We start from the raw sequence: 21,782 nt of genomic DNA on the forward strand, positions 1-21,782 counted from the left end.
AGAATATCGATACATCTAGCAATGAGCTTAGAAATTTCACTTCATATGTACAACATCACAAACCAAACTCCAGCTCAGCTCTCTAACCCTAACCAGTTAAACAAAACAAACGTGACCAGTGTAGGCACAAAAAAGTACTAACAGAATTCGTTAAAACAATTATTTGATATCTTTCCCAAACCTGTGTTTTTAAAAAAAACAAAACTCCATCTAACCTGTATATATTATATTCTGTAATCTACACGGCTGCATTTGCAAACTTGTTAGTTATATCAGCATTTGAAATTATGGAGAAATTTAATTAGGCTCTTCAGCATCAGGAAAACACAAATGAAAGATGATTTAGGAGCAGATAAATTTAAGAAATGACACTCAGAATTGTTATACTGTTATGTCTGGTCCACAGTAAGGAAAACAGTGCTGCAGCTATAATCCAAGCAGCATGTCTGATTTTACACCATGCTGTCTAGACACTTGTTGAACTACAGAAAGCCAAATGTCCGGAAAACAACTTAAACAGGGAGTGGGGATTACTGAAGCTGGAGGATGGTGGGTACTGTGGGTGATGATTTGAAATAGTATGAGTGAGGAATACCAGGTATGAGGGTAGAGGGGAGCAGTGAGTAGATTGCATATTCTCCTCTGTTACTGTTTAGTTCCTCACCATCCACCTGCCCTGCACTCTATGGAAGTTGCCACTTAAGGAGAACTTCCATTATTTTTTAGGCACTGAGAGCTAGGCAGTTACCGTGAAACTTGTTCTGTCATACCCTTAAATGAGTTCCCTGGAGTTGAGTGTAGCATGGAATGGGAGGAGAAGAAAAATGCAGAGAGGTAGCTGTTACCTGCAGCCATCCCTTAGAACCCCACCTTGGGGGTGCCACCCACAGTTAGAAATTGCTGCTCTATGTTGCTAATCTGTCTTCATCTTAGTATGTATCTTGTCTATATAAACCTGTTTTATATAATTAATTTAACAAAAACCTGTGAGCAAAACGGGGAGAACTCCCAAACAGAATCTTGGTGTTTTTGTGCTAGTTGACTTCTGAATGTCTTGCAATGGAGGCATCCTTTGCAGGGTTCTCTGAACCTTTAGAAATAGAACACCAGGTTAACCTCTAACAAAAACTAGCTTTTTCCATTGTAACCTTATTTCTGGTGCCTCCAGGAAGCCTGCGTGGAAGGATGGGTCCACAGCAACCTGTGTCCTGGCTGTGGATAACATCCTTTACATTGCCAACCTTGGAGACAGCCGGGTAAGTAGCACTAAGAAACCTACTATGTAGATTTTAATTGTATAACATCCCCAGTACTTGCAGGAGGAATGGATTTCCACCCTTTATAGGGATTCCGGTTGGGAGATGCTAAAGTAATTGATTACATTGATTACATTAATTGATGCTAAAGTAATTGATTGACAATCATTCTTTACTGAGCTTCACTGGAAGATCCTGGACAGAAGTAGCTGGGAGCTCCCAGCTGTTCCTACAAAGATTCCTCCTTGAAGAGGCTGAGACTTAGAGTAGCTGTGTGTCCCTCTAGGTTCTAACTTACAAGAACATAAAAACGGCCATACTGCGTTGGACCAATGGGCCATCTATCCCAGTACCCTGTCTTCTAACAGTGGCCAATGTCAGGTGCTTCAGAGGGGATGAACAGGAAGTCTGTGTCCACAGTCTCTGTTTGCCAGAAGCTGGGAGTGGATGTTGGGATGAATCACTTGATGACTTCCTGGGAATGAACAGGAAGTTAAGCCCATTCCTGCCCCTAAAGCTGCATTTTTTTTTTTCACAGGAATTTAAGAGACACTCTCCTATTCCCCCAGCAGTCCATGTGAATTCACGTGTTCCCCCCCCCCCCCCCCCCAAGGCTTTTAGCACAAGATTCTTTCTCACTGCTAACCAACCCTGGGACAGATTCTGCCACATTAAAGAAATCATTCTCCAGTAGAAACAGTGCAAAATTGTGTGCCACTGTTGCAACAGTCAGTTCAGCCTGCAAATCACTAGTTTGCATGCATACTTTAGCTAAAGGGGCACGGACTTAGTAACCTCTCACCAATTCTAATCCTGCCATTTTCCCTGGCAACAAATCCTCCTGGATCAGGTCCTCCTGACCACAGAAGTCTCTATCCTTAAACCAACGAGTACTTTCCCATTAAATTTAACAGCATGCATATGCTAACTGCTTGGTTGTGTAGAAGCAACATTTACAAATGCTGTGTGGAAAGAAGCAGCAGCCTGGCTCTGAGAAGCAGCAGCTTCATGTATTACCTGCTGCCTGTTCCCTCTTAACCAAGGGCAATTATTGCTCAGGTGCTCAATGGACTTACAATGGTAGCACCTCTTGGGCTCCTCTGCTTGTACAGGAGATTTGGGACGAGTAACAGGAGTGGGGAGGTGAACGCCCAGCCTCCTTTTTCCCGGGGTATAACAGTGATTCTGCTTTCCCCCCAACCCTGTACCTCTCTGCCAGTGGTTTATGTTTAATTGCAGCTTGTGATTGCTCGTAAGAGTTCGCAAACCCAGCTAATTCACCCACTGCATTCACCGTTTTATCCCACAAATACAGTTTTACATCATCACTGCACATATTCAGGAATTGTTCCTGAGTAACCAAATCACACATTCCTTCCAAGCTTGTAATGCCTTTCCCCGTCACCCACTTATCTACCAAATCTCTCTCTTCATTTATATAAGCCACATTACTCAAACCAGATCTCCTCTTAAGACTCCTGAATTTAACCCTGTAGGTTTCAGGTGTAATCTGAAACTGTTTCAAAACCAGTTCCCTAAATTTACCATAGTTTGAAGCATCATCACTAGGCATCTTACTGAATATGTCCAGAGCTCTGCCAATTTTGCAATCAATGTGGTCATTTTTTGATCTTCAGGGATAGTATGGTCAGTCTCTCAAAGGTGATTTAAATATTGGGCAGTATCACTGGATTCATCATACTGTGGACATAGTCGCTCCCATTTGTCGATTTTTGGGGAAGTGGAACCAGCAGCTAGAGGGTTTTGTCTCTTTTACTCCATAACAGTCAGTTTATGCTTCTGGGCCTGTATTTCTCTGTCTCTTAACTCCAGGGCTCTCTTGTCCCTGGCTGCTTCTGCTTCCATTGCCCTTTTGTGGGCAGCTTCCTCCCTGGCTGTCTCTGCATTAATTTCCATTTGTTTTAATTCCATCAGTCCTCTAAGTTCATTTTCTTTCTCAGCCATTTGCAACCTGTGCAGTTCTATCTTTTTCTGAGTCTCACTAACATTGCTGATTTTTCCTGCCTCTATTCCCTTCCCCAAAATAAGCAAACAGAAAATAACAAATCAAAGAATATCAGGATTGGAAGGGACTTCAGGAGGTGATCTAGTCCAATCCCCTGCTCAAAGCCGGACCAATCCCCAACTAAATCATCCCAGCCAGGGCTTTGTCAAGCCTGACCTTAAAAACCTCAAAGGAAGGAGATTCCACCACCTCCATAGGTAACGCATTCCAGTGCTTCACCACCCTCCTAGTGAAGGTTTTTTCTAATATCCAACCTAAACCTCCCCCACTGCAACTTCAGACCATTACTCCTTGTTCTGTCATCTGCTACCACTGAACAGCCTAGATCCATCCTCTTTGGAACCCCCTTTCAGGTAGTTGAAAGCAGCTATCAAATCCTCCCTCGTTCTTCTCTTCCGCAGATGAAACAATTCCAGTTCCCTCAGCCTCTCCTCATAAGTCATGTGTTCCAGTCCCCTAATCATTTTTCTTGCCCTCCGCTAGACACTTTCCAGTTTTTTTCACATCCTTCTTCTGGTTTGGGGCCCAAAACTGGACACAGTACTCCAGTTGAAGCCTCACCAATGTCAAATAAAGGGGAACGATCATGTCCCTCGATCTGCTGGCAATGCCCCTACTTATACATCCCAAAATGCCATTGGCCTTCTTGGCAACAAGGGCACACTGTTGACTCATATCCAGCTTCTTGTCCACTGTAACCCCTAGGTCCTTTTCTGCAGAACTGCTGCCTAGCCATTTGGTCCCTCGTCTGTAGCGGTGCATGGGATTCTTCCGTCCTAAGTGCAGGACTCTGCACTTGTCCTTGTTGAACCTCATCAGATTTCTTTTGGACCAATCTTCTAATTTGTCTAGGTCCCACTCTATCCTATCCCTACCCTCAGCGTATCTACCTCTCCTCCCAGTTTAGTGTCATCTGCAAACTTGCTGAGGGTGCAATCCACGCCATTCTCTAGATAATTAATGAAGATATTGAACAAAACCGGCCCCAGGACCGACCCTTGGGGCACTCCACTTGATACCGGCTGCCAACTAGACATGGAGCCATTGATCACTACCCGTTGAGCCCGACAATCTAGCCAGCTTTCTATCAACCTTGTCGTCCATTCATCCAGCCCGTACTTCTTTAACTTGCTGACAAGAATACTGTGGCAGACCATGTCAAAAGCTTTGCTAAAGTCAAGGAACAACACGTCCACTGCTTTCCCCTCATCCACAGAGCCAGGCACCACTTTGTCTGTTCTCCAGCCACCACGCCCAAAACTCACTCTAATGACAGGTTTCAGAGTAGCAGCCATGTTAGTCTGTATTTGCAAAAAGAAAAGGAGTACTAGGGGCACCTTAGAGACTAACCAATTTATTTGAGCATAAGCTTTCGTGAGCTACAGCTCACTTTATCGGATGCTGTAGCTCATGGAAGCTTAGGCTCAAATAAATTGGTTAGTCTCTAAGGTGCCACTAGTACTCCTTTTCTTTCTGCGAAAACTCACTTAAAATCACTACCAGTATCTCAAAGCAATTAGCTGTGCTCGCTGCACCACTGTGACGGCTTGGATCACAGAAAACCCCTTGAACTGCCACCTGAGGTACTGAGACTACCCCTGAGCCTGTTTCCCCTGGCAGCTTGGGACTTCAGTGCCCTGCCTGGTTTGAGCCAGACACACTATCCTGCTGCAAACCCAGACCCAGGTCTGAACCATGTCCCCCAACAGCTGCAGGCCTAACTGAAAACTGCTTAAGAAGTGTTCCTGTCTCTAACACCCAGATGCCCAGCTCCCAATGGGGTCCAAACCCCAAATAAATCAGTTTTATCCAGTATAAAGCTTACACAAGATAAACTGTTTGTTTGTTTGTTTGTTTTGCTGTCTATAACACTGATAGAGAAATATGCACAGCTGTTTGCCGCTCCCCCACCCCCACCCTACCCCCAGGTACATATTCTGGGTTAATTAAGTAAAAAGTGATTCTATCACTCCCACCCCCCATGGTTACTGTCCTTTGTTCCAGTTTCTTTCAGATAGCCTCTCCACCCACAAAGGATATCTCTTGAGCCAGCTGAAGACAAAATAGAGGGGCCTCCCAGGGGCTTAAATAGAACTGTGGTTGGAGACCCCCTCCTCTCCGGTGCAAAATCCAGTTCCAAGATAGTTTTGGAATCACATGTCCAAGCATGACTGAGTTCCTTGCCAGCCAGGCCACATTCCTGGGAAAGCTCTCCAAGTTCATTGTTAGCTTAAGTGGTTCTTGATTAGAAAGGAATTTGCAAGTTAAAGTTCCCAAAGAAGCTGACCAAATGCTTTAATTAGGCTATTTAAAATTAAACAAGTACACAGCCAGTATTCATAACTTAGAACACAGAAATGATACATGCATAAAATAGGATGAATATATTCAGTAGATCATAACCTTTGCAGAGAGATGTTACACGGCATATGTAGCATAAAACGTATTTCAGTTATGTCATATATTCATTCATAAGCATATTTCCATAAAACATTATGGAGTGCCATGTCACACTGTACTCCACTTAGACGCAATTCTTGATTTCATCTTCCTCTTGTGGTTTCTGGGACTAACTGCTCCAAGAAGTAGTCATTTATGGTGTCAAAATACTTTATCTCTGCATCCTGTCCTGAGATGACATGTACCCAGTCATTGTAGGGATAGTTGAAATCCCCCATTATTACTGAGATTTCTGTTTGTTAGGTTTTTTTATAGCCTCTAATCTCCCTGAGCATTTCACAGTCACAATCACCGTCTTGGTCAGGTGGCCAGTAGTGTATCTCTACTGCTATATTCTTATTATTCAAGCATGGAACTTCTATTTATGGAGATCTTCTTTGGTACAGTTTAGTTCATTTTAAGATTTGTGCTATATTCGACTCTCTCTATGCTTTCTTTCACATATAGTACCACTTCCCCACCAGCATGTGTCATTCCTATATATTGGGGGTTCTCAAACTGGGGGTTGGGACCACTCAGTGGGTCACAAGGTTATTACATGGGGAGTCACAGGCTGTCAGCCTCCACCCCAAACCCTGCTTTGCCTTCCAGCATTTATAATGGTGTTTTAAATTTATACGGGGGGGAGGGTCGCACTCAGTGGCTTACTATGTAAAAGGGGTCACCAGTACAAAAGTTTGAGAACCACTGCTATATATTTTGTACCCTGGTATTAGTGTCCCATTGATTATCATCATTCCACCAATTTTCCATGGTGCCTATTATATCAATATCTTCATTTGATATCTGGCACTCATATTTGCCCTTCTTAATATTTAGACTTCTAGCATTTGTATATAAGCACTTAAAAACTTGTCGATATTTAGCTGTCTGCCATTATGTGATGATATGCCCTTCTGCAAACCTGTTGTGTTCTTTAGCTGTCTCCTGGTGGACTCCAGGTTGTGCTAGATACCTGATTATATTTTTTAGTTAGTGGTGTCTTCAATTTATTTTAAAAATCCCATAAATTACTTGCATTTCAAAAATAATTTTAAGATCAATCTTCTTTGCCAAAGGGATGAAATTCAGTACAATAACTTTTGGTCTTGCCATGAGTTTTTATTTCCTGGGGAATTGAACCTGAAAACCTTTGTTCAGGGAAGAGATCCTTTGTTCTGCATTTGTTTGGTAGAAACTTTATACTACAGGCTTAACACCACTTACTCACAAGGGGTTTTTGTCAGCACAGGCGATTTTGTGTCGTTACAACGAGGAGAGTCAAAAACATACAGCCTTAAGTCTCAGTAAAGAACACAACCCTACCCAATATGAGGAGCGAATGAGGATACAGAAGGCTGGAGGAAATGTCAGGTAAACAAGAGAAGAGATGGAATGAGCCTGAACTCTCATGTGGTTTGGGTGTGCTCAGCACACCCAGCTCCCATAGAAGTTGATTGTGCTTAGCATGTTTGAAAATCGGGGCACATAGGAATCTTGCTAGAGAAGCAGTTGTTTATGGGGTGCCCTCCAAGAATCCTGTAACTGGAATGGTAGGCTGAAATTAATTTTCCTGGCCTTAGAAAGAAACCGAGGGTGGATTTGTCCTAGAGGCATGGTACTGTGTTGCACTGGCAGGAGGGTGGAGCAGTGTTATGTGTCTTTGAGTGAAAGCCAGATGGCACTAAACAAGCACATATAAACTAAAACAGCAAAAAATTGCTCCTTGAGTGTATCTAAAGCTGCTTCCTCATTTCCTTGAAATATTATGCATACAGTGGCACCCTTAGTTCATCAACCAGGAGTTTGTCTGTATAGACGGTCAATGTATGGCAAGTGAGATGTAAATCTACTCCATGCTAGTGTGCTGTACGCTAACCGTCCACATGGATCCTGTTGATGCACACTGAAAGTTCTGTAGTGTGCTTTTATATACTCACACTCAAATTCTACTCTGCTTTGAAATGGATGTCAGCAGGGTCCACCCAAACAGTTAGTGAGCAGCAGGCTAGTGCCAGGTAGATTTACATCCCAGCTTGCCATACACTGTACAGAAAGGTTTCAGACTAACAGCCGTGTTAGTCTGTATTCGCAAAAAGAAAAGGAGTACTTGTGGCACCTTAAAGACTAACCAATTTATTTGAGCATAAGCTTTCATGAGCTACAGCTCACTTCATCAGATGCATACTGTGGAAAGTGTAGAAGATCTTTTTATACACACAAAGCATGAAAAAATACGTCCCCCCACCCCACTCTCCTGCTGGTAATAGCTTATCTAAAGTGACCACTCTCCTTACAATGTGTATGATAATCAAGGTGGGCCATTTCCAGCACAAATCCAACAGCTATTAACAACAGGAGAGTGGGTGGGTGGGTGTGTTTGGGGCGGGGAGAACCTGGATTTGTGCTGGAAATGGCCCACCTTGATTATCATACACATTGTAAGGAGAGTGATCACTTTAGATAAGCTATTACCAGCAGGAGAGTGGGGTGGGGGAGGTATTTTTTCATGCTTTGTGTGTATAAAAAGATCTTCATCAGTTGCATGCTGTGGAAAGTGTAGAAGTGAGCTGTAGCTTACGAAAGCTTATGCTCAAATAAATTGGTTAGTCTCTAAGGTGCCACAATTACTCCTTTTCTTTTTACTGTATAGACAAGCCCTTAGTAGTGATTAAGGTTTGAGATGTTCCCTATATTTAAAATGGGTACTCTTTCTAGAGCTGGAATGGACTTCTTTTAAAGTGCACTCACTCTGTGTGCATGTGAACACATAGACACTTCCGGTCTGGTGTATATTAATACTTAAATATCTGCTGTATATTAATACTTGATCACTTTCTTGAAGACTTCTTTTTGACACAGTCAATGTTTCAACTAGTTACATCTTGACTTTTTTTACAGGGAAGTCAAAATCAGAGTGAAAAGATGTGTGGTTTGGTTTTGTTTGTTTTTTTTAATTCCTAAATGTTCGGAATGCACGTGCTTCAAACTCCCCTGGAATCTTATCTTGCAGGGTGTGGGAATGGGTGGGCTAAGGCTTGTAATGCTAGCGTTCTCTGGAAATGGCATGTCCCTTATCTTCAGAGGGCACATGCCATTATCTGTGTTTATCACCAATCCATCTCTGCAAGTAGGAAGGAGATGAACAAGTCTCTTAGTTCTTTGCAGACTTTAGGCAACGTCTCCATTGGCTAGGAGTCTACCCATGTTTCAGTGGTTAAATGTTTTATGACCGAGAAAGAGGGAGGAAGGGAACTGTCAGCACACTGAATTATTGCAGGTTAACAAATAAGAGAAGCACCTGAATGGCATTCATCTGAGTTTTTGGTGGTGGAGTAGGTTCTGCCTACTGTTTTGGATTCAGAGGTTTACATTCAAGTAACACATACTTTAGGTCTCCGTGCAGTTGCCTCTATGTATTAGTCATCACATAATACAAGTAGTGCTGTGTATTCATAGACTATCAGGGTTGGAAGGGACCTCAGGAGGTCATCTAGTCCAATCCCCTGCTCAAAGCAGCACCAATCCCCAATTTTTTCCCCAGATCCCTAAATGGGACCCCTCCAGGATTGAACTCACAACCCTGGGTTTAGCAGGCCAATGCTCAAACCACTGAGCAATCCCTCCCTCGTATTGATACTATATAAAGATACACCAGTAAAGCTTAACTAAACAGAACTAAATAGGCAGTGTCTCTGAAAAGATAGGGGGTGAGCTGATGAGGGATGGGGCAGCTTGAAGGAACAAGCAACTACCAACTGAAGAATCGGGCCCTAGGCAGAGATGAGGCCATGATTGGAGGAGAAGTGTAAGTGGATTGGCAAAGGGATACAGATATTTGGATGGAGCAGGTCTCTGCATGGAAAGTCTTTTGAAAAGCCAGTTGGGAATTTTGAATTAGTTCAAAGTAGGGCTGTCAATTAATTGCAGTTAACTCACGTGATTAATTAAAAAAAAATTAATTGCAATTAATCGCACTGTTAAACAATAGAAAAATAAATTTCAATTTGTTAGTATTTTTGATTTTCTACATATATCTATTTTAATTACAACACGGAATATAGTGTACAGTTCTCACTTTATATTTTTGATTACAAATATTTGCACTGTAAAAATGATGATAAAAGAAATAGTATTTGTCAATTCACCTCATACAAGTACTGTAGTGCAATCTCTTTATCCTGAAAGTGCAACTTACAAACGTATGTTTTTGGTTACATAACTGCACTCAAAAACAAAACAGTGTAAAACCTAAGAGCCTACGAGTCCACTCAGTCCTACTTCTTGTTCAGCCAATCACTAAGAGAAACAAGTTTGTTTGCATTTATGGGAGGTAATGCTGCCCACTTAATTACAATTTCACGTGAAAGTCAGAACAGATGTTCATAGAATATCAGGGTTGGAAGGGAGGTCATCTAGTCCAACCCCCTGCTCAAAGCAGGACCAATCCCCAATTTTTTTCCCCAGATCCCTAAATGGGCCCCCTCAAGGATTGAACTCACAACCCTGGGCTTAGCAGGCCAATGCTCAAACCACTGAGCTATCCCTCCCCCCTCTGTTCACATGGCACTGTTTAGCTGGCATCGCAAGATATCTGTACCAGATGCACTAAAGATTCATATGCCTCTTCGTGCTTTGGCCATTGTTCCAGAGGACATGCTTCCATGCTGATGATACTTGTTAATTAAATTTGTGACTGAACTCCTGGGGGGAGAATTGTATGTCTCCTGCTCTGTTTTACCCACATTCTGCCATATATTTAATGTTATAGCTGTCTCGGATGATGACCCAGCACATGTTGGTGGTTTGTTTTTAAGAACACTTTCACTGCAAATTTGACAAAATGCAAAGAAGATACCGATGTGAAATTTCTAAAGATAGCTACAGCACTCAACCCAAGGTTTAAGAATCTGAAGTGCCTTCCAAAATCTGAGAGGGATGAGGTGTGGAGCATGCTTTCAGAAGTCTTAAAAGAGCAACACTCTGATGCAGAAACTACAGAACCCGAACCACCAAAAAAGAAAATCAGCCGTCTGCTGGTGGCATCTGACTCAGATGATGAAAATGAACATGCACTGCTTTGGATCATTATGGAGCAGAACCTGTAGTCAGCTGGATGTATGTCCTCTGGAATGGTGATTGTAGCATCAAGGGACATATGAAACTTTAGCGCATCTGGTACGTAAATATCTTGCGATGCCAGCTACAACAGTGCTGTACAAACATCTGTTCTCACTTTCAGGTGACATTATAAACAAGAAGCCGGCAGTACTATCTTCTGCAAATGTAAATAAATTTGTTTGAACGATTGGCTGAACAAGAAGTAGGACTGAATGGACTTGTAGGCTCTAAAGTTTTACGTTGTTTTGTTTTTGAAAGCAGGTATTTTGTACATAATTCTACATTTGTAAGTTCAACTTTTATGATAAAGAGATTGCACTACAGTACTTGTATTAATGTGAATTGAAAAATACTTTGTCTTTTACAGTGCAAATATTTGTAATCAAAAATATAAAGTGAGCACTGTACACTTTGTATCCTATGTTGCAATTGAAATCAATATATTTGAAAATGTAGAAAACATCCAAAAATATTTAAATAAATAGTATTCTATTATTGCTTAATAGCATGCATAATAGCGATTAATTTTTTTAATCTCTTGACAGCCCTAGTTCTAAGATGGCTAGAAAGTCAGTGAGGGTGATGGAAAGAAGGCATGATACGGTTTTCTCGCTTTTAAGGCCCTTCATGGCTGCTTCTTATTATTATTTGGGCGGGAGGGATAGCTCAGTGGTTTGAGCATTGGCCTGCAAAACCGAGGCTTGTGAGCTCAATCCTTGAGGGGGCCATTTAGGGATCTGGGGAAAAAAATGGGGATTGGTCCTGCTTTGAGCAGGGGGTTAGACTAGATGACCTCTTGAGGTCCCTTCCAACCCTGATATTCTATGTTTCCCAGCCTGTCATTTCATAAATGGTATTGAGATGTCAGCCCTTATCAAACTTGCTCTACCGTTGATGTCGGCTTTCATTGCTCTTGGCTGCATCTTCGTGCTTTCTCCCATGCCACCCACTATGTATGGGCAAAGCCTCCATTTTGTCCTTCAGATCCTTCCGTAAAACTCACCTCTGCCACAGTGTTTACAAAAAAAAGTCAGTGGTTAGGCTGGTTTGCTGTGACAGCTGCTTATTATGGTGGTCAGAATCCTCTTGTTACTCTCTACTCCAGTATGATGTTTCAGTGTGTTGGCTCTTGTCTTACACTTTAGGGCAGGGATTGTCTTATGTTTGTACAATACTTAGTACAATAGTCTCTAGGCACTACTATAATACAACTAATAAATAAAAGATAGCACATACATCAGCTATGTAAGACTTTCCCCATTATCCTGTACCTCTACCCTAACATGCAGGGACCAACCCTTGTGTTTTGCTAAGGCTACCAATGAGGGTGAAGATTAATGCTTGTCTGTGGTTTCTATTTGGATACCTGTCCACTAGGAGCTACAGTGACACTGCCAAGGCAGGCCTCTGTCAGATGGTTTTTCAGTGCTTTCTGCCACTATTGATGGTGCCTTATGTTGAATTATGCCAGGTGCACGATTAAGGTAGGATTTTTAAAGGTGCTTGTTGATTTCATGGGGAGAAATTTAGACCAGCATTGAGTGCTTTTGAAAAAATCCCAGGCTCTGGGCATAACTTGATGTATTTAAGCTTTGTTAGGTATCCCTAGAGTGTGCGGTTATTGACCTTGCTGGAATTGAATCAGTGACCTGGAAATGAAAGGCCCATTGTCAAATGTCCCCAGGCTCTTGACAGTCTTGAAATGGGAGGGGCACATGATATCTCCCTCCTTTTTGTGCACATAACTCATGTTTTCTGCATGCCGCAGCTCCTTTAAAAACAAAATCTGCCTCCAAGGCTTGTGTCCTGCATATCCCTGGCCTGCCAGAAAGCAGATCAGCATGTGCAGTTTGAAGAAGTTGCTTGGTACAAACATTGTAATGATACAGTGGGTTGCTCTCTCTTGTCAGTTTGCAGGAAGAGAGGGTACAAGAAGAGGCATGTTTAAATTTGTGCAATTTCTTAACACTACTGCAGCATGAGCAAGCACTCAGATTCCATTTTAGGTGTGTGCACGCCCATGTGCACAGTAGTCATCATTTTTTGCCTTAGCGGTATCTGGAGGGCCAGCTGTGGCTCCCCCTGGAGTGCCGCAGTCATGCGCTGGTATATGAGAAGTCGCAGGCCTTACATACTCTGTTCTTCTTACTGCCCCTACAGTTGGTCAGAGTGACTTTGCCTCAGCAAGTGGATAATGATTTTTCCCAGCATCTATTGTCTGTTCTTTGTATATAGTTGTTTACAGTAGTTAGTAATTAGGTGTTAAGTTATAAGGCTTCCTTTAGTAAGCCTCAGCAGGGACTCCCCGGTCTCCAGGTTTCAAGCCTTGTTCAGCCTGCAATAGGCCTGTGCCTGTTAGTGACCCTCATAGCCACTGCCCCTTGGGAGAGTAGCACATAAAGGACAAGTATTGAATTTTCAAGAACTTTCAACCCAGAACTCAAAAGAAGCGTGACATTCGTCTAAGGGCCTTTCTTATAGAGGCTGCACTTTGGCCGGCATCGGAGTCTTCCTGCTCCGACTCTACGCCTAGCACCTCCGCATCAGTGAAGAGCGTTTTGCCTGGCACCAAGCTCTGCCCGGCACCGCTCCCCTCCGCCAGTGTCCAAGAAGCACCTAAAAAAGTGAGGCTCCCTGGCACCAAGCAAGGAGGGATGGGGTATTCAGCAAAGGACCCAGTTTGGGCCATCTGCCCACTCCAGAGCCTTGAGGGGGTGCCTCTCCTGTTAGATCCCCCAGCCTCTCTTCCCCACCCCCCGATCCCACTCCTGGGAGCGGTAGGGGACCTTAGCACCTGGGAGCACCTTTGACGTCTGTTACCCTCCTGGCGCCTAGGGAGAAGAAAGCAATTCCAGCCACCCCTGCCTCCTAGGCCTTGGCCTCCCTGCCAAGTCTCCTTTAGGAGAAAAGAGAGAGAGACGGGGGTTCTGTCATCATTGGGTGACTGGGAGGTGGAGGAGCAATCAGCCTGGCCTGGTAAGACACCAAAGGGGCCAGAAGCACTCATTTTGAGAATGCACTCAAGGACGGCACCCCAATCAGTTCTCAGAATCCACCTTCCTCAGCTGCCTGTGTCCCTTCTAGTCGGCATGGTCAAAAGTAACCTCAGACCGTTGGGTGCTGAAGGACATAAATTCACACCGTGTAGAGATCAAGCACAGGAGTTTATTACGTACAGCACTGGCGGAGTGTCACCTCGCTTGTTAGGCTCAGAGATACTGTCAATCAATTGATTACAATGGAATATATGGATTTCCCATGGGCAGGGGAAAGTGACTGGGGTAGGCAGTCCTACACCACCCCCTTGCCCCCACCCCCAGATAGGTTTAGCTGCAAGACATGATAGCACAGTAGCCAATGGTCAAAGGTTACATAATGTCTCCGCCCATGGTCTCAAGTTCACAAATTAACATTTAGTTAATACTTTAATGTATTAGTATAAAAAACACAAATCCATATACCACATTATTACATCAGCAATAGATTTTAACCCTTCAGTCCCTCCTCTTGACCCTAAGGTTTCCTAACCCGCCAGGTCAAATATACCAATTTCAATGTACCCAGTCTATTTCAGAGTCACCGGTAAAGCACCAATACCATCAGGAATGTCAGGATAGACTCCCCACATAACTTGACAAAATAGCACCCAGATCCATCCCCAGGGGACCTTATCACCTGAGATGGCATCGCCAATGATCTTCGTTTTAACCTCCCGTGCCTGGTTCTGCACCTTTGAGTACTTCACAGCGGCCTGGTCCACGGTTTCCCCTATCAGGGTGTACCTCAGACGGCCTTCCCTAATATATCTCTGGGCCTTGGCCACCAACTCCTCGATCTTTGCCTGCAAGGCCTGTAGACCCTCCTCTAGATAACTTACTGCCGTAGTGCCATTCCGGATCCCATGTTAGTTTACCCATCATTGGCGGAGTATGGTGGAGCTGCGTCCCATCAACAGTCAGGGTTGCCCTTCGGGAAACCGTTATGCACACAGCTGGATGCCTTGAGGGGCAGAGCTTTCCATTTAACTTGATGGAGTGGTACTGGGCAGTCACACACCAGTAGGTACAGTTCATCTGGACCAGCTCCGTGTGTACCAGTTTCTCCGTGATGGCCACTTTGAACGTAGACTGATTCATTAGAATATTATATGGGCATGTACACACAATTTCCTTATCCAAGTGGGTGCAACATTCAATAGGATGCAATGCTCTCCCAGCAACCTTGGAGTATGCAACGCTTTCTATCTTAATAACATGACCCCTCCTCTATACTGGCATGGAGGTCACCATCCTGGCTTGCTGTAAATGAGGGATGCCCAGAGATACCAAAAGGTTAAAGAGTATACTGTGACCTGTCTAAACCGGTCTTTGGACTCTCATTGATTCTCTGTTTCCTTATGCCCACGGAGGGGTACTAGGGACATAGGGTCCCACCACTTCCATAAGGGCTGGGTGGACCCGGCCATCAAGGAGATCAGAGATCAGTTACAGTTTCCTGTGTGGTGATGGCCAAAGCTTGTTCTGCTCTCCAACAACTCTCCTCCAGTGCCTTTATTTTGATACCATGTCAGTATAATTGGCACATGATCTTTCATGAGTGTTTGTTTGGTTTCTTTCCCAAAAACTCCCACACAAATTCCAGTATCGAGGTTTGTGTTTCCTCCCAAGCCATCGTGGCAATATGCCATGTAATTATGTTCAAATGAGGGATAACCCAGGACCTTGTATTCCCCTTCACTAGTAGTATGCAGCTGTCCCCCTTTAAAGGTAATCCGGACACTGGTTGCATTAAGTATAGACACTGTCCCTCTAAGAGGGCCACAGCATCGTCTAAGGGTGTCACCCTGCTCAAAGGGGTAACTCATGTACTTCCATGAGTCCTTCCAAATGCCTCCATTAAACTCCATAATCTCTGGCACCTGACACCCGCAAATAACAGGGCAGTCAGCTGTTATCAAAATTGTAATGTTACTAGTCTCCCTGTTGTTATGAGCATCAGTGTATGATTTTATTTGGACCTTTTTACGTTCCACGTATGCTCATGTCCTAACCATAGTGCCACCATTACCTCTGGCCAGACTTGTTTATTGGCCACTGCACGTGTTCTGCAAAAGCTAAGTTTCTTTAGTGCGGCAATTAAAGTGAAGCAAACCCGGAGGAGGGGGGTTAGTGACCCATTCCCAGTCCTCCTTTTCACATGGCACACTGCTTGCGTCCTTCCGCATGCACCACAGGGACAGCAGGAGCCTCCCCATGGTCACTCCGGTTGTCCTGGTCACCCTTCAGTCCTTCCTCCTTCACTTCCTTTTGTTCACCTGTGGAAACATTGTTAGTATTGACAGATGCTGATTCAAACAATTTCAACTGATTTTGGTGCCTCCAAAATGTTCCCAATTTCCCCTCAATCTTTGCACATGTATTAGTAGTCAGAAGGACCCTCACAGGGCCTTGCCATCTCGGCTTTAAAATTCCTTTAACCTCTGGGTAAATGCGACACATTACCAAATCCCCAACTTTAAATGCAGGTTTGTCCAAAGTGCTGTTATCATCAAGTTGGGTTTGATTTTCTTTCACTTGGTTGTATAGATCCTTTAACTCTCTGTCCAACGCCTTGATGTAGTTCTGCAGCCTGTCTGCAAAAAGCCACGACGCTCCCCCTCCTCCTTCCCAGAGGGAGGATCACAGTGCTAGGCATTCTCATTGCTCTTCCTATCATTCGCTCAAAGGGCGTGAGCTGAATCAGCCTGTTTGGGCTGCCTCTGATTCGATACAATACAACAGGGAGCATACTAGCCCATCCTCTTGTATCCAGTACTGCTTTTGTTAAGGCTGCTTTCATTGTTCTATTCATTCTTTCCACCATTCCCGAGCTTTCAGGGTGGTATGGTATATGGAATCTTTGCTTTATTCCTAGTGCCTTACATGCCTTTTTCATTACTCGCCCTGTGAAGTGAGTTCCTTGGTAGGAGTCTATTGACAGTGGCAGACCCCATTTGGGTATTATTTCTTTTGCTAGGATTCGAACTACTGTTGTGGCAGTGCAGTTCTTGTTTGGGAATGCCTCTAGCCATCGGGTAAAAGTGTCAATAATTACCAAAATGTAAGTGTACCCCCTGCTTTGTGGCAAGGGTTCAGTAAAATCAATTTGCAGATTCTGCCACGGTCCATCTGGCCATGGTTGGTGATTCAGGGGCACCTTTTTCCTTCTACCCACATTCACTTGTGCACATGTCATACATCATTTGAGAAATAATAAAGCATCTTTTTTCATAGAGGGCCACCACCAGTGTTCCTGGACAGCTCTCATTTGTCTCCACCCCAGATGAGCTAGAGAATGGATGGCATGGAGCAGCAGAGCTTGTATGCACTCCGGGGCTACCAGCTCCTCCCCCCGAGCCCATACCAGAGATGATTTTTATACACACAGCGTGGCTCTTCCAATTTATTTTTTTTCTTCTGGGCTTATGGTTGCATATAGCTTTTTTTAAATTCACTTCCTCTTCTGGCACTACAGCTGCACAAATCTTAATAGGACTTGCTTGTGCAATTTCTTTGGCCCGTTTATCTGCCCAGTAATTTCCTTTTTGTTTCTCGCTTGAGATTTTATTATGTGCTTTTATCTTTACTACTGCCAGTTTTGATGGTAGTTTGGTAGCTTCTGTTAGTCTTCAAACTGCCTCCATGTTCTTAATTGGCTTGCCAGTTGTTATAAACCCTCTACGTGACCACATGTCAACGTAGTCATGTACTACTACGAATGCATATCTGCTGTGTATACAGTGAGCTTCTTATCTTCCCCTACTCTCAAAGCTTCAGTGGGGGCTGTTAGCTCCGCTTCTTGTGCTGACTTTGATCCTTCCGTCTGACCTGATGCTATTACTGTCCCATGACTGAGTACCACTGCCCATCCGGTGTGTGGCACTCCATTTTCGTACTTTCTTGATCCATCTACATACAGAATTATATCTGAATTCTCTAATGGCTCTTCTTTAACTCTCCCCAACACTTCCTCTTCCCTATCTATAAGACATGCGTGTACTCTCCCTCTGTGTTCAGATATTCAGCTACATTTATTCCTTTGTCCCTTACTATAGAGAAATTGGGGTTTTGCAAGCACAATATTTATTCCCACTGACTCCTGCGGGCATCTGTTACAGATCTTAGCCGTCGGTATTAAGGAGATCAAAAAGTGTATGGGGTGTATATAACACTCGTTTCCCCTTGAGAATGTATGATTCACAAGCTTTTACAGCCTGCCCATATGCACTCTGGTAGTCTCTGGGACACAGGAGATTAATACAGCTGAGTATTGAGTTTCACTATGGCTGCAATAAAGGTGGAACGGCTTTCCCATATCTGGTAAGCTCAGGCTGGGGGGCGGAGGCTAAAGCCTGTTTTATTTTTATAAATGACTCCTCTAGTTCTGTGCCCCATATTACTAACTCATTTGCAGGCTTTCCTCCTCTAGTGAGGCTTTGAATTGGTTCCACCATCTCTGAGTACTCCAAAATATATATTCTACAGAAATTGAGGAGTCCCAGCACCTTCCGGACTTCCTCAACTGTCCGTGGTTTTTTTAACTCTCTAATTGCCTGCTTTCTGTCTGAGTGCTTTCTCTCCCTGTGATATGTTATGCCCTAGGTATAAAACCTGCTGCTGTTGCAATTAAGCTTTTTTCACACTTAATTTAAATCCTGCCTCGCGAAGATATATAAACAGTCTGTTTAGGGTTTTTAAATTGTCCTTTTCATTTGAACTGGCAATTAGCAAGTCATTTACATACTGCAATATTACAGGTTTCAGAGTAGCAGCCGTGTTAGTCTGTATTCGCAAAAAGAAAAGGAGTACTTGTGGCACCTTAGAGACTAACCAATTTATTTGAGCATAAGCTTTCGCGAGCTACAGCTCACTTCATCGGATGCACAGTTCATGAAAGCTTATACTCAAATAAATTGGTTAGTCTCTAAGGTGCCACAAGTACTCCTTTTCTTTTTGCAATATTACAGTATCCCCTTCCAAAGGCACTTCTCCTATTACTTCTGCCATCGCCCTGTGGAAGATAGAGGGAGAATTATAGAACCCCTGGGGTACTCAGTTCCAAGTGTACTGCTGGTCTCCCACTGTAAATGCAAATTTTTCCTGACTCTTTTGCAAGGGGAATACTCCAAAATCCATTAGCTATATCCAGGACTGAAAAAAGAAAAGGAGTACTTGTGGCACCGATGAAGTGAGCTGTAGCTCACGAAAGCTTATGCTCAAATAAATGTGTTAGTCTCTAAGGTGCCACAAGTACTCCTTTTCTTTTTGCAAATACAGACTAACACGGCTGCTACTGTGAAACCTGAGAATACTGAGTGTCCTGGTTTTAGCAAATTAAGAATAGTGGCCGGGCTTGCCACAATAGGATGTGCCTTTGGAGTCACCTGGTTAAGGTGGGTGTAGTCTATAGTTAACCTCCAGGTCCCATCTGGCTTCCGTATGGGCCAAATTGGGGAGTTAGTTGTGGAGGTGGTTTTTCTAATCACCCCTTTAGATTCCACGTTAGTGACTATAATTTTAACTGACTCTAAGGCTTCTGGTTTAATCGGGTACTGCCTGTGGGTTTTATGAGTTGGTCCTTCTACAGATATAGGCTTCATGTTTACTAGCCCACAATCTTGTTTATCTGTTGCCCACCCTTCAGGGTGAAGGGATCACAGTGTTTCTACTGGACTCGCCCCCCCCCCCCTTCTGGTATTATTGCCTTATTACTGGCAATCATGGCTATATTTTGAGATGATCTCTCCTGTTTGGACCCTCCGGCCCATTTAATGCAGCTAGCTCTGGGGTTGCTTACTCCCCCAAGCTCCTTAAGGAGATCTATGCCACAAATTGTGTCTCTCTGCTCGGGGCAAACCCAGATTTGACTGACTGTGACCATATCTTCAAATTCTATTTCTACTGGCTGGTTTAGGATTGCTTTTAATCTTCAATCCATATGGTTCGATGGGTGTGGGGGAGATCTTGGCTGGTTATCGATACCAAGGCTCCTGTGTCTATTAACATGTTGCACAGTCAGCGCCCCACTCGTGCATTAAGAAACATCCTGGGGTCATCTTTGGTTCCAGCCACAGAGGCTGCTGATACTTATTTGCTAGCCAGGAGTTTGAGCAACTCCTGGATTTGTTTATCTTTTTTGTTGTTCTTGTGTACTAGTTGTATCAGTTTTATTCTGCTTGTTTGGCCACTGGCCCTCCTTACACCCCCCACCCCCCCCCCTCGCAGGGTGAAAGCAGTCTTCCTTTATGTGGCCACTCCTTTTACAATTGCTGCATGTTTTGATTTTATTTTTATTTTTACAGTCACATGCCAGATGTCCAGGCTTATTGCACGTGAAGCAGGTAGTGGTTCTGATTGCGTGAACTGCTGTAATTTCCTCAAAGGGGGTGGTTGCTACTACCTTCCTCTTTTTTCTGTTTTCTACTTCTGTGGCCCATTTCAATACTGCTGAGTAGGTCTCTCCCACTGAGATGCCTAATGCCAGGACTGCTTGGTGGTCTGCAGACAGCCCTTCCTTTAGGATTTGGAGGAATACATCATGGTCTCGGGATGTTATATTCTCCAGAACTGAATAAGCTCGGAATGCATTCCATTTCTTTTCAGCATAAGACATGGCAGACTCCCCCTTCTGCTGAACCACTGATTGCAGAGCCCCCCAGTCAGTGGTCTGGACTTCTAGAGCAGCAGATAGTGCATTTCTGAATCCTGTTACACTGTCTGGGTTTGGAATTCCTGCTGGTTCTCCAGCCTGATCCCCTCCCGCAGTGTTGGAGTTATGATCTTCAGCCCAGTGCCCCATCTTCCATTTATTTTCTAAGTTGTCCCACACATCCTGGGGCATTTACACTTTACCAGAATGTGAATGTCCTTCCTATGGGGGCCATGTATTTCAACCAGGCCATCCAGCTTGTCCCAGAACTCAGTATTCTTGTTATCACGTCTGAGTTCAGGTACATCAGACAGTAACGCCTGTTTTTCCTGGGGGGTGAAGGGACGATAGATTTCAGTTGTTTCTGTCCTGAGTCCCCTTACTGGTTCACCCTCCACATTAACATTTCTGAACCTCCTTAATTGTGTTTTGATTAGAGCCATAAGCTGTACTTGCTCCCCTCTGGCAATTAATCCTTGTGGTGCTCCTTTATTATCTCTGTGAGTGCTTAAATTTGGCCTTTCACATGAAGAAATGTATGGAGGGGGTTCAGATTCCTCCCCTTTGCTTTGTGCTGCTGAGTTTTCCCACAGATAGTTAATCGGTGGTGCAGTTGGCTGACAATTGCCGGGAGTGTGCTCTATCTGGAGGCGTGTCCCAGGCATGGTGAATGTAATTCGTTTGCTCTGGGATCTTTTCCAGTCTCCGGACAATTACATATTTTAAAGCACAAGCTCTTATCTTTCAGAGCTTTGTTCTCAGATTTTAAAATTGCATTTTTTCTTTGATGTTGAGTATATCCAATAACACTGTTACTGCCTTGTCTGTTTTGTCACTTTTTTGGTTATTTCACCAAGTAACCAGATCCGCCTCTGGTCCGGCTGCCAAGTAGTTTGTTTTTTTAGCTGCTGTCTGCCAAGTTTTGACATGTTTATATTGCAAATACTCTCGAGGGCTGATTATCGCCTCTCCTTTTGATGCCATGGCTGCTGACCTTGTTTGGAACTTACATTTCCCCCCCCTCCAAATGCCGTAGTCTCAACCTCTACAGCCTGTCAGCCTTGATGGGGATTTACGTTTCCCCCTTTTTTCCTGAAAAACTGCAGTCTCAATCTCCATAGCTTGACAGTTTGATGAGGACCCCCCTTTTTGAATACCGCGCGGTCTTAAGTTACACACAGTTGCCGGCCTTATTGGTTGGAGATTTTGTGCTGTTCGAAAGCATGTACATCACATGCCGGGCGGGCACTCCC

At 43.9% G+C, this 21,782-nt stretch overlaps 1 protein-coding gene across 5 annotated transcripts in view; it reads left to right on the forward strand.

Moving 5' to 3' along the window:
• The window catches only part of ILKAP (ILK associated serine/threonine phosphatase), a 59,582-nt gene that overhangs the window by 22,935 nt on the left and 14,865 nt on the right, over positions 1–21,782 (forward strand). For all 5 annotated transcript variants that reach the window (XM_077827184.1, XM_077827181.1, XM_077827183.1 and 2 more), the window contains 2 exons: positions 1,169–1,256; positions 6,974–7,095. In XM_077827184.1, coding sequence (XP_077683310.1) covers positions 1,169–1,256; positions 6,974–7,095 — 210 coding nt within the window. The remainder of the gene's footprint in view (positions 1–1,168; positions 1,257–6,973; positions 7,096–21,782) is intronic.

The sequence above is a fragment of the Eretmochelys imbricata genome, chromosome 9 (assembly GCF_965152235.1).
Source record: "Eretmochelys imbricata isolate rEreImb1 chromosome 9, rEreImb1.hap1, whole genome shotgun sequence".
NCBI classification, from domain to species: domain Eukaryota; kingdom Metazoa; phylum Chordata; order Testudines; family Cheloniidae; genus Eretmochelys; species Eretmochelys imbricata.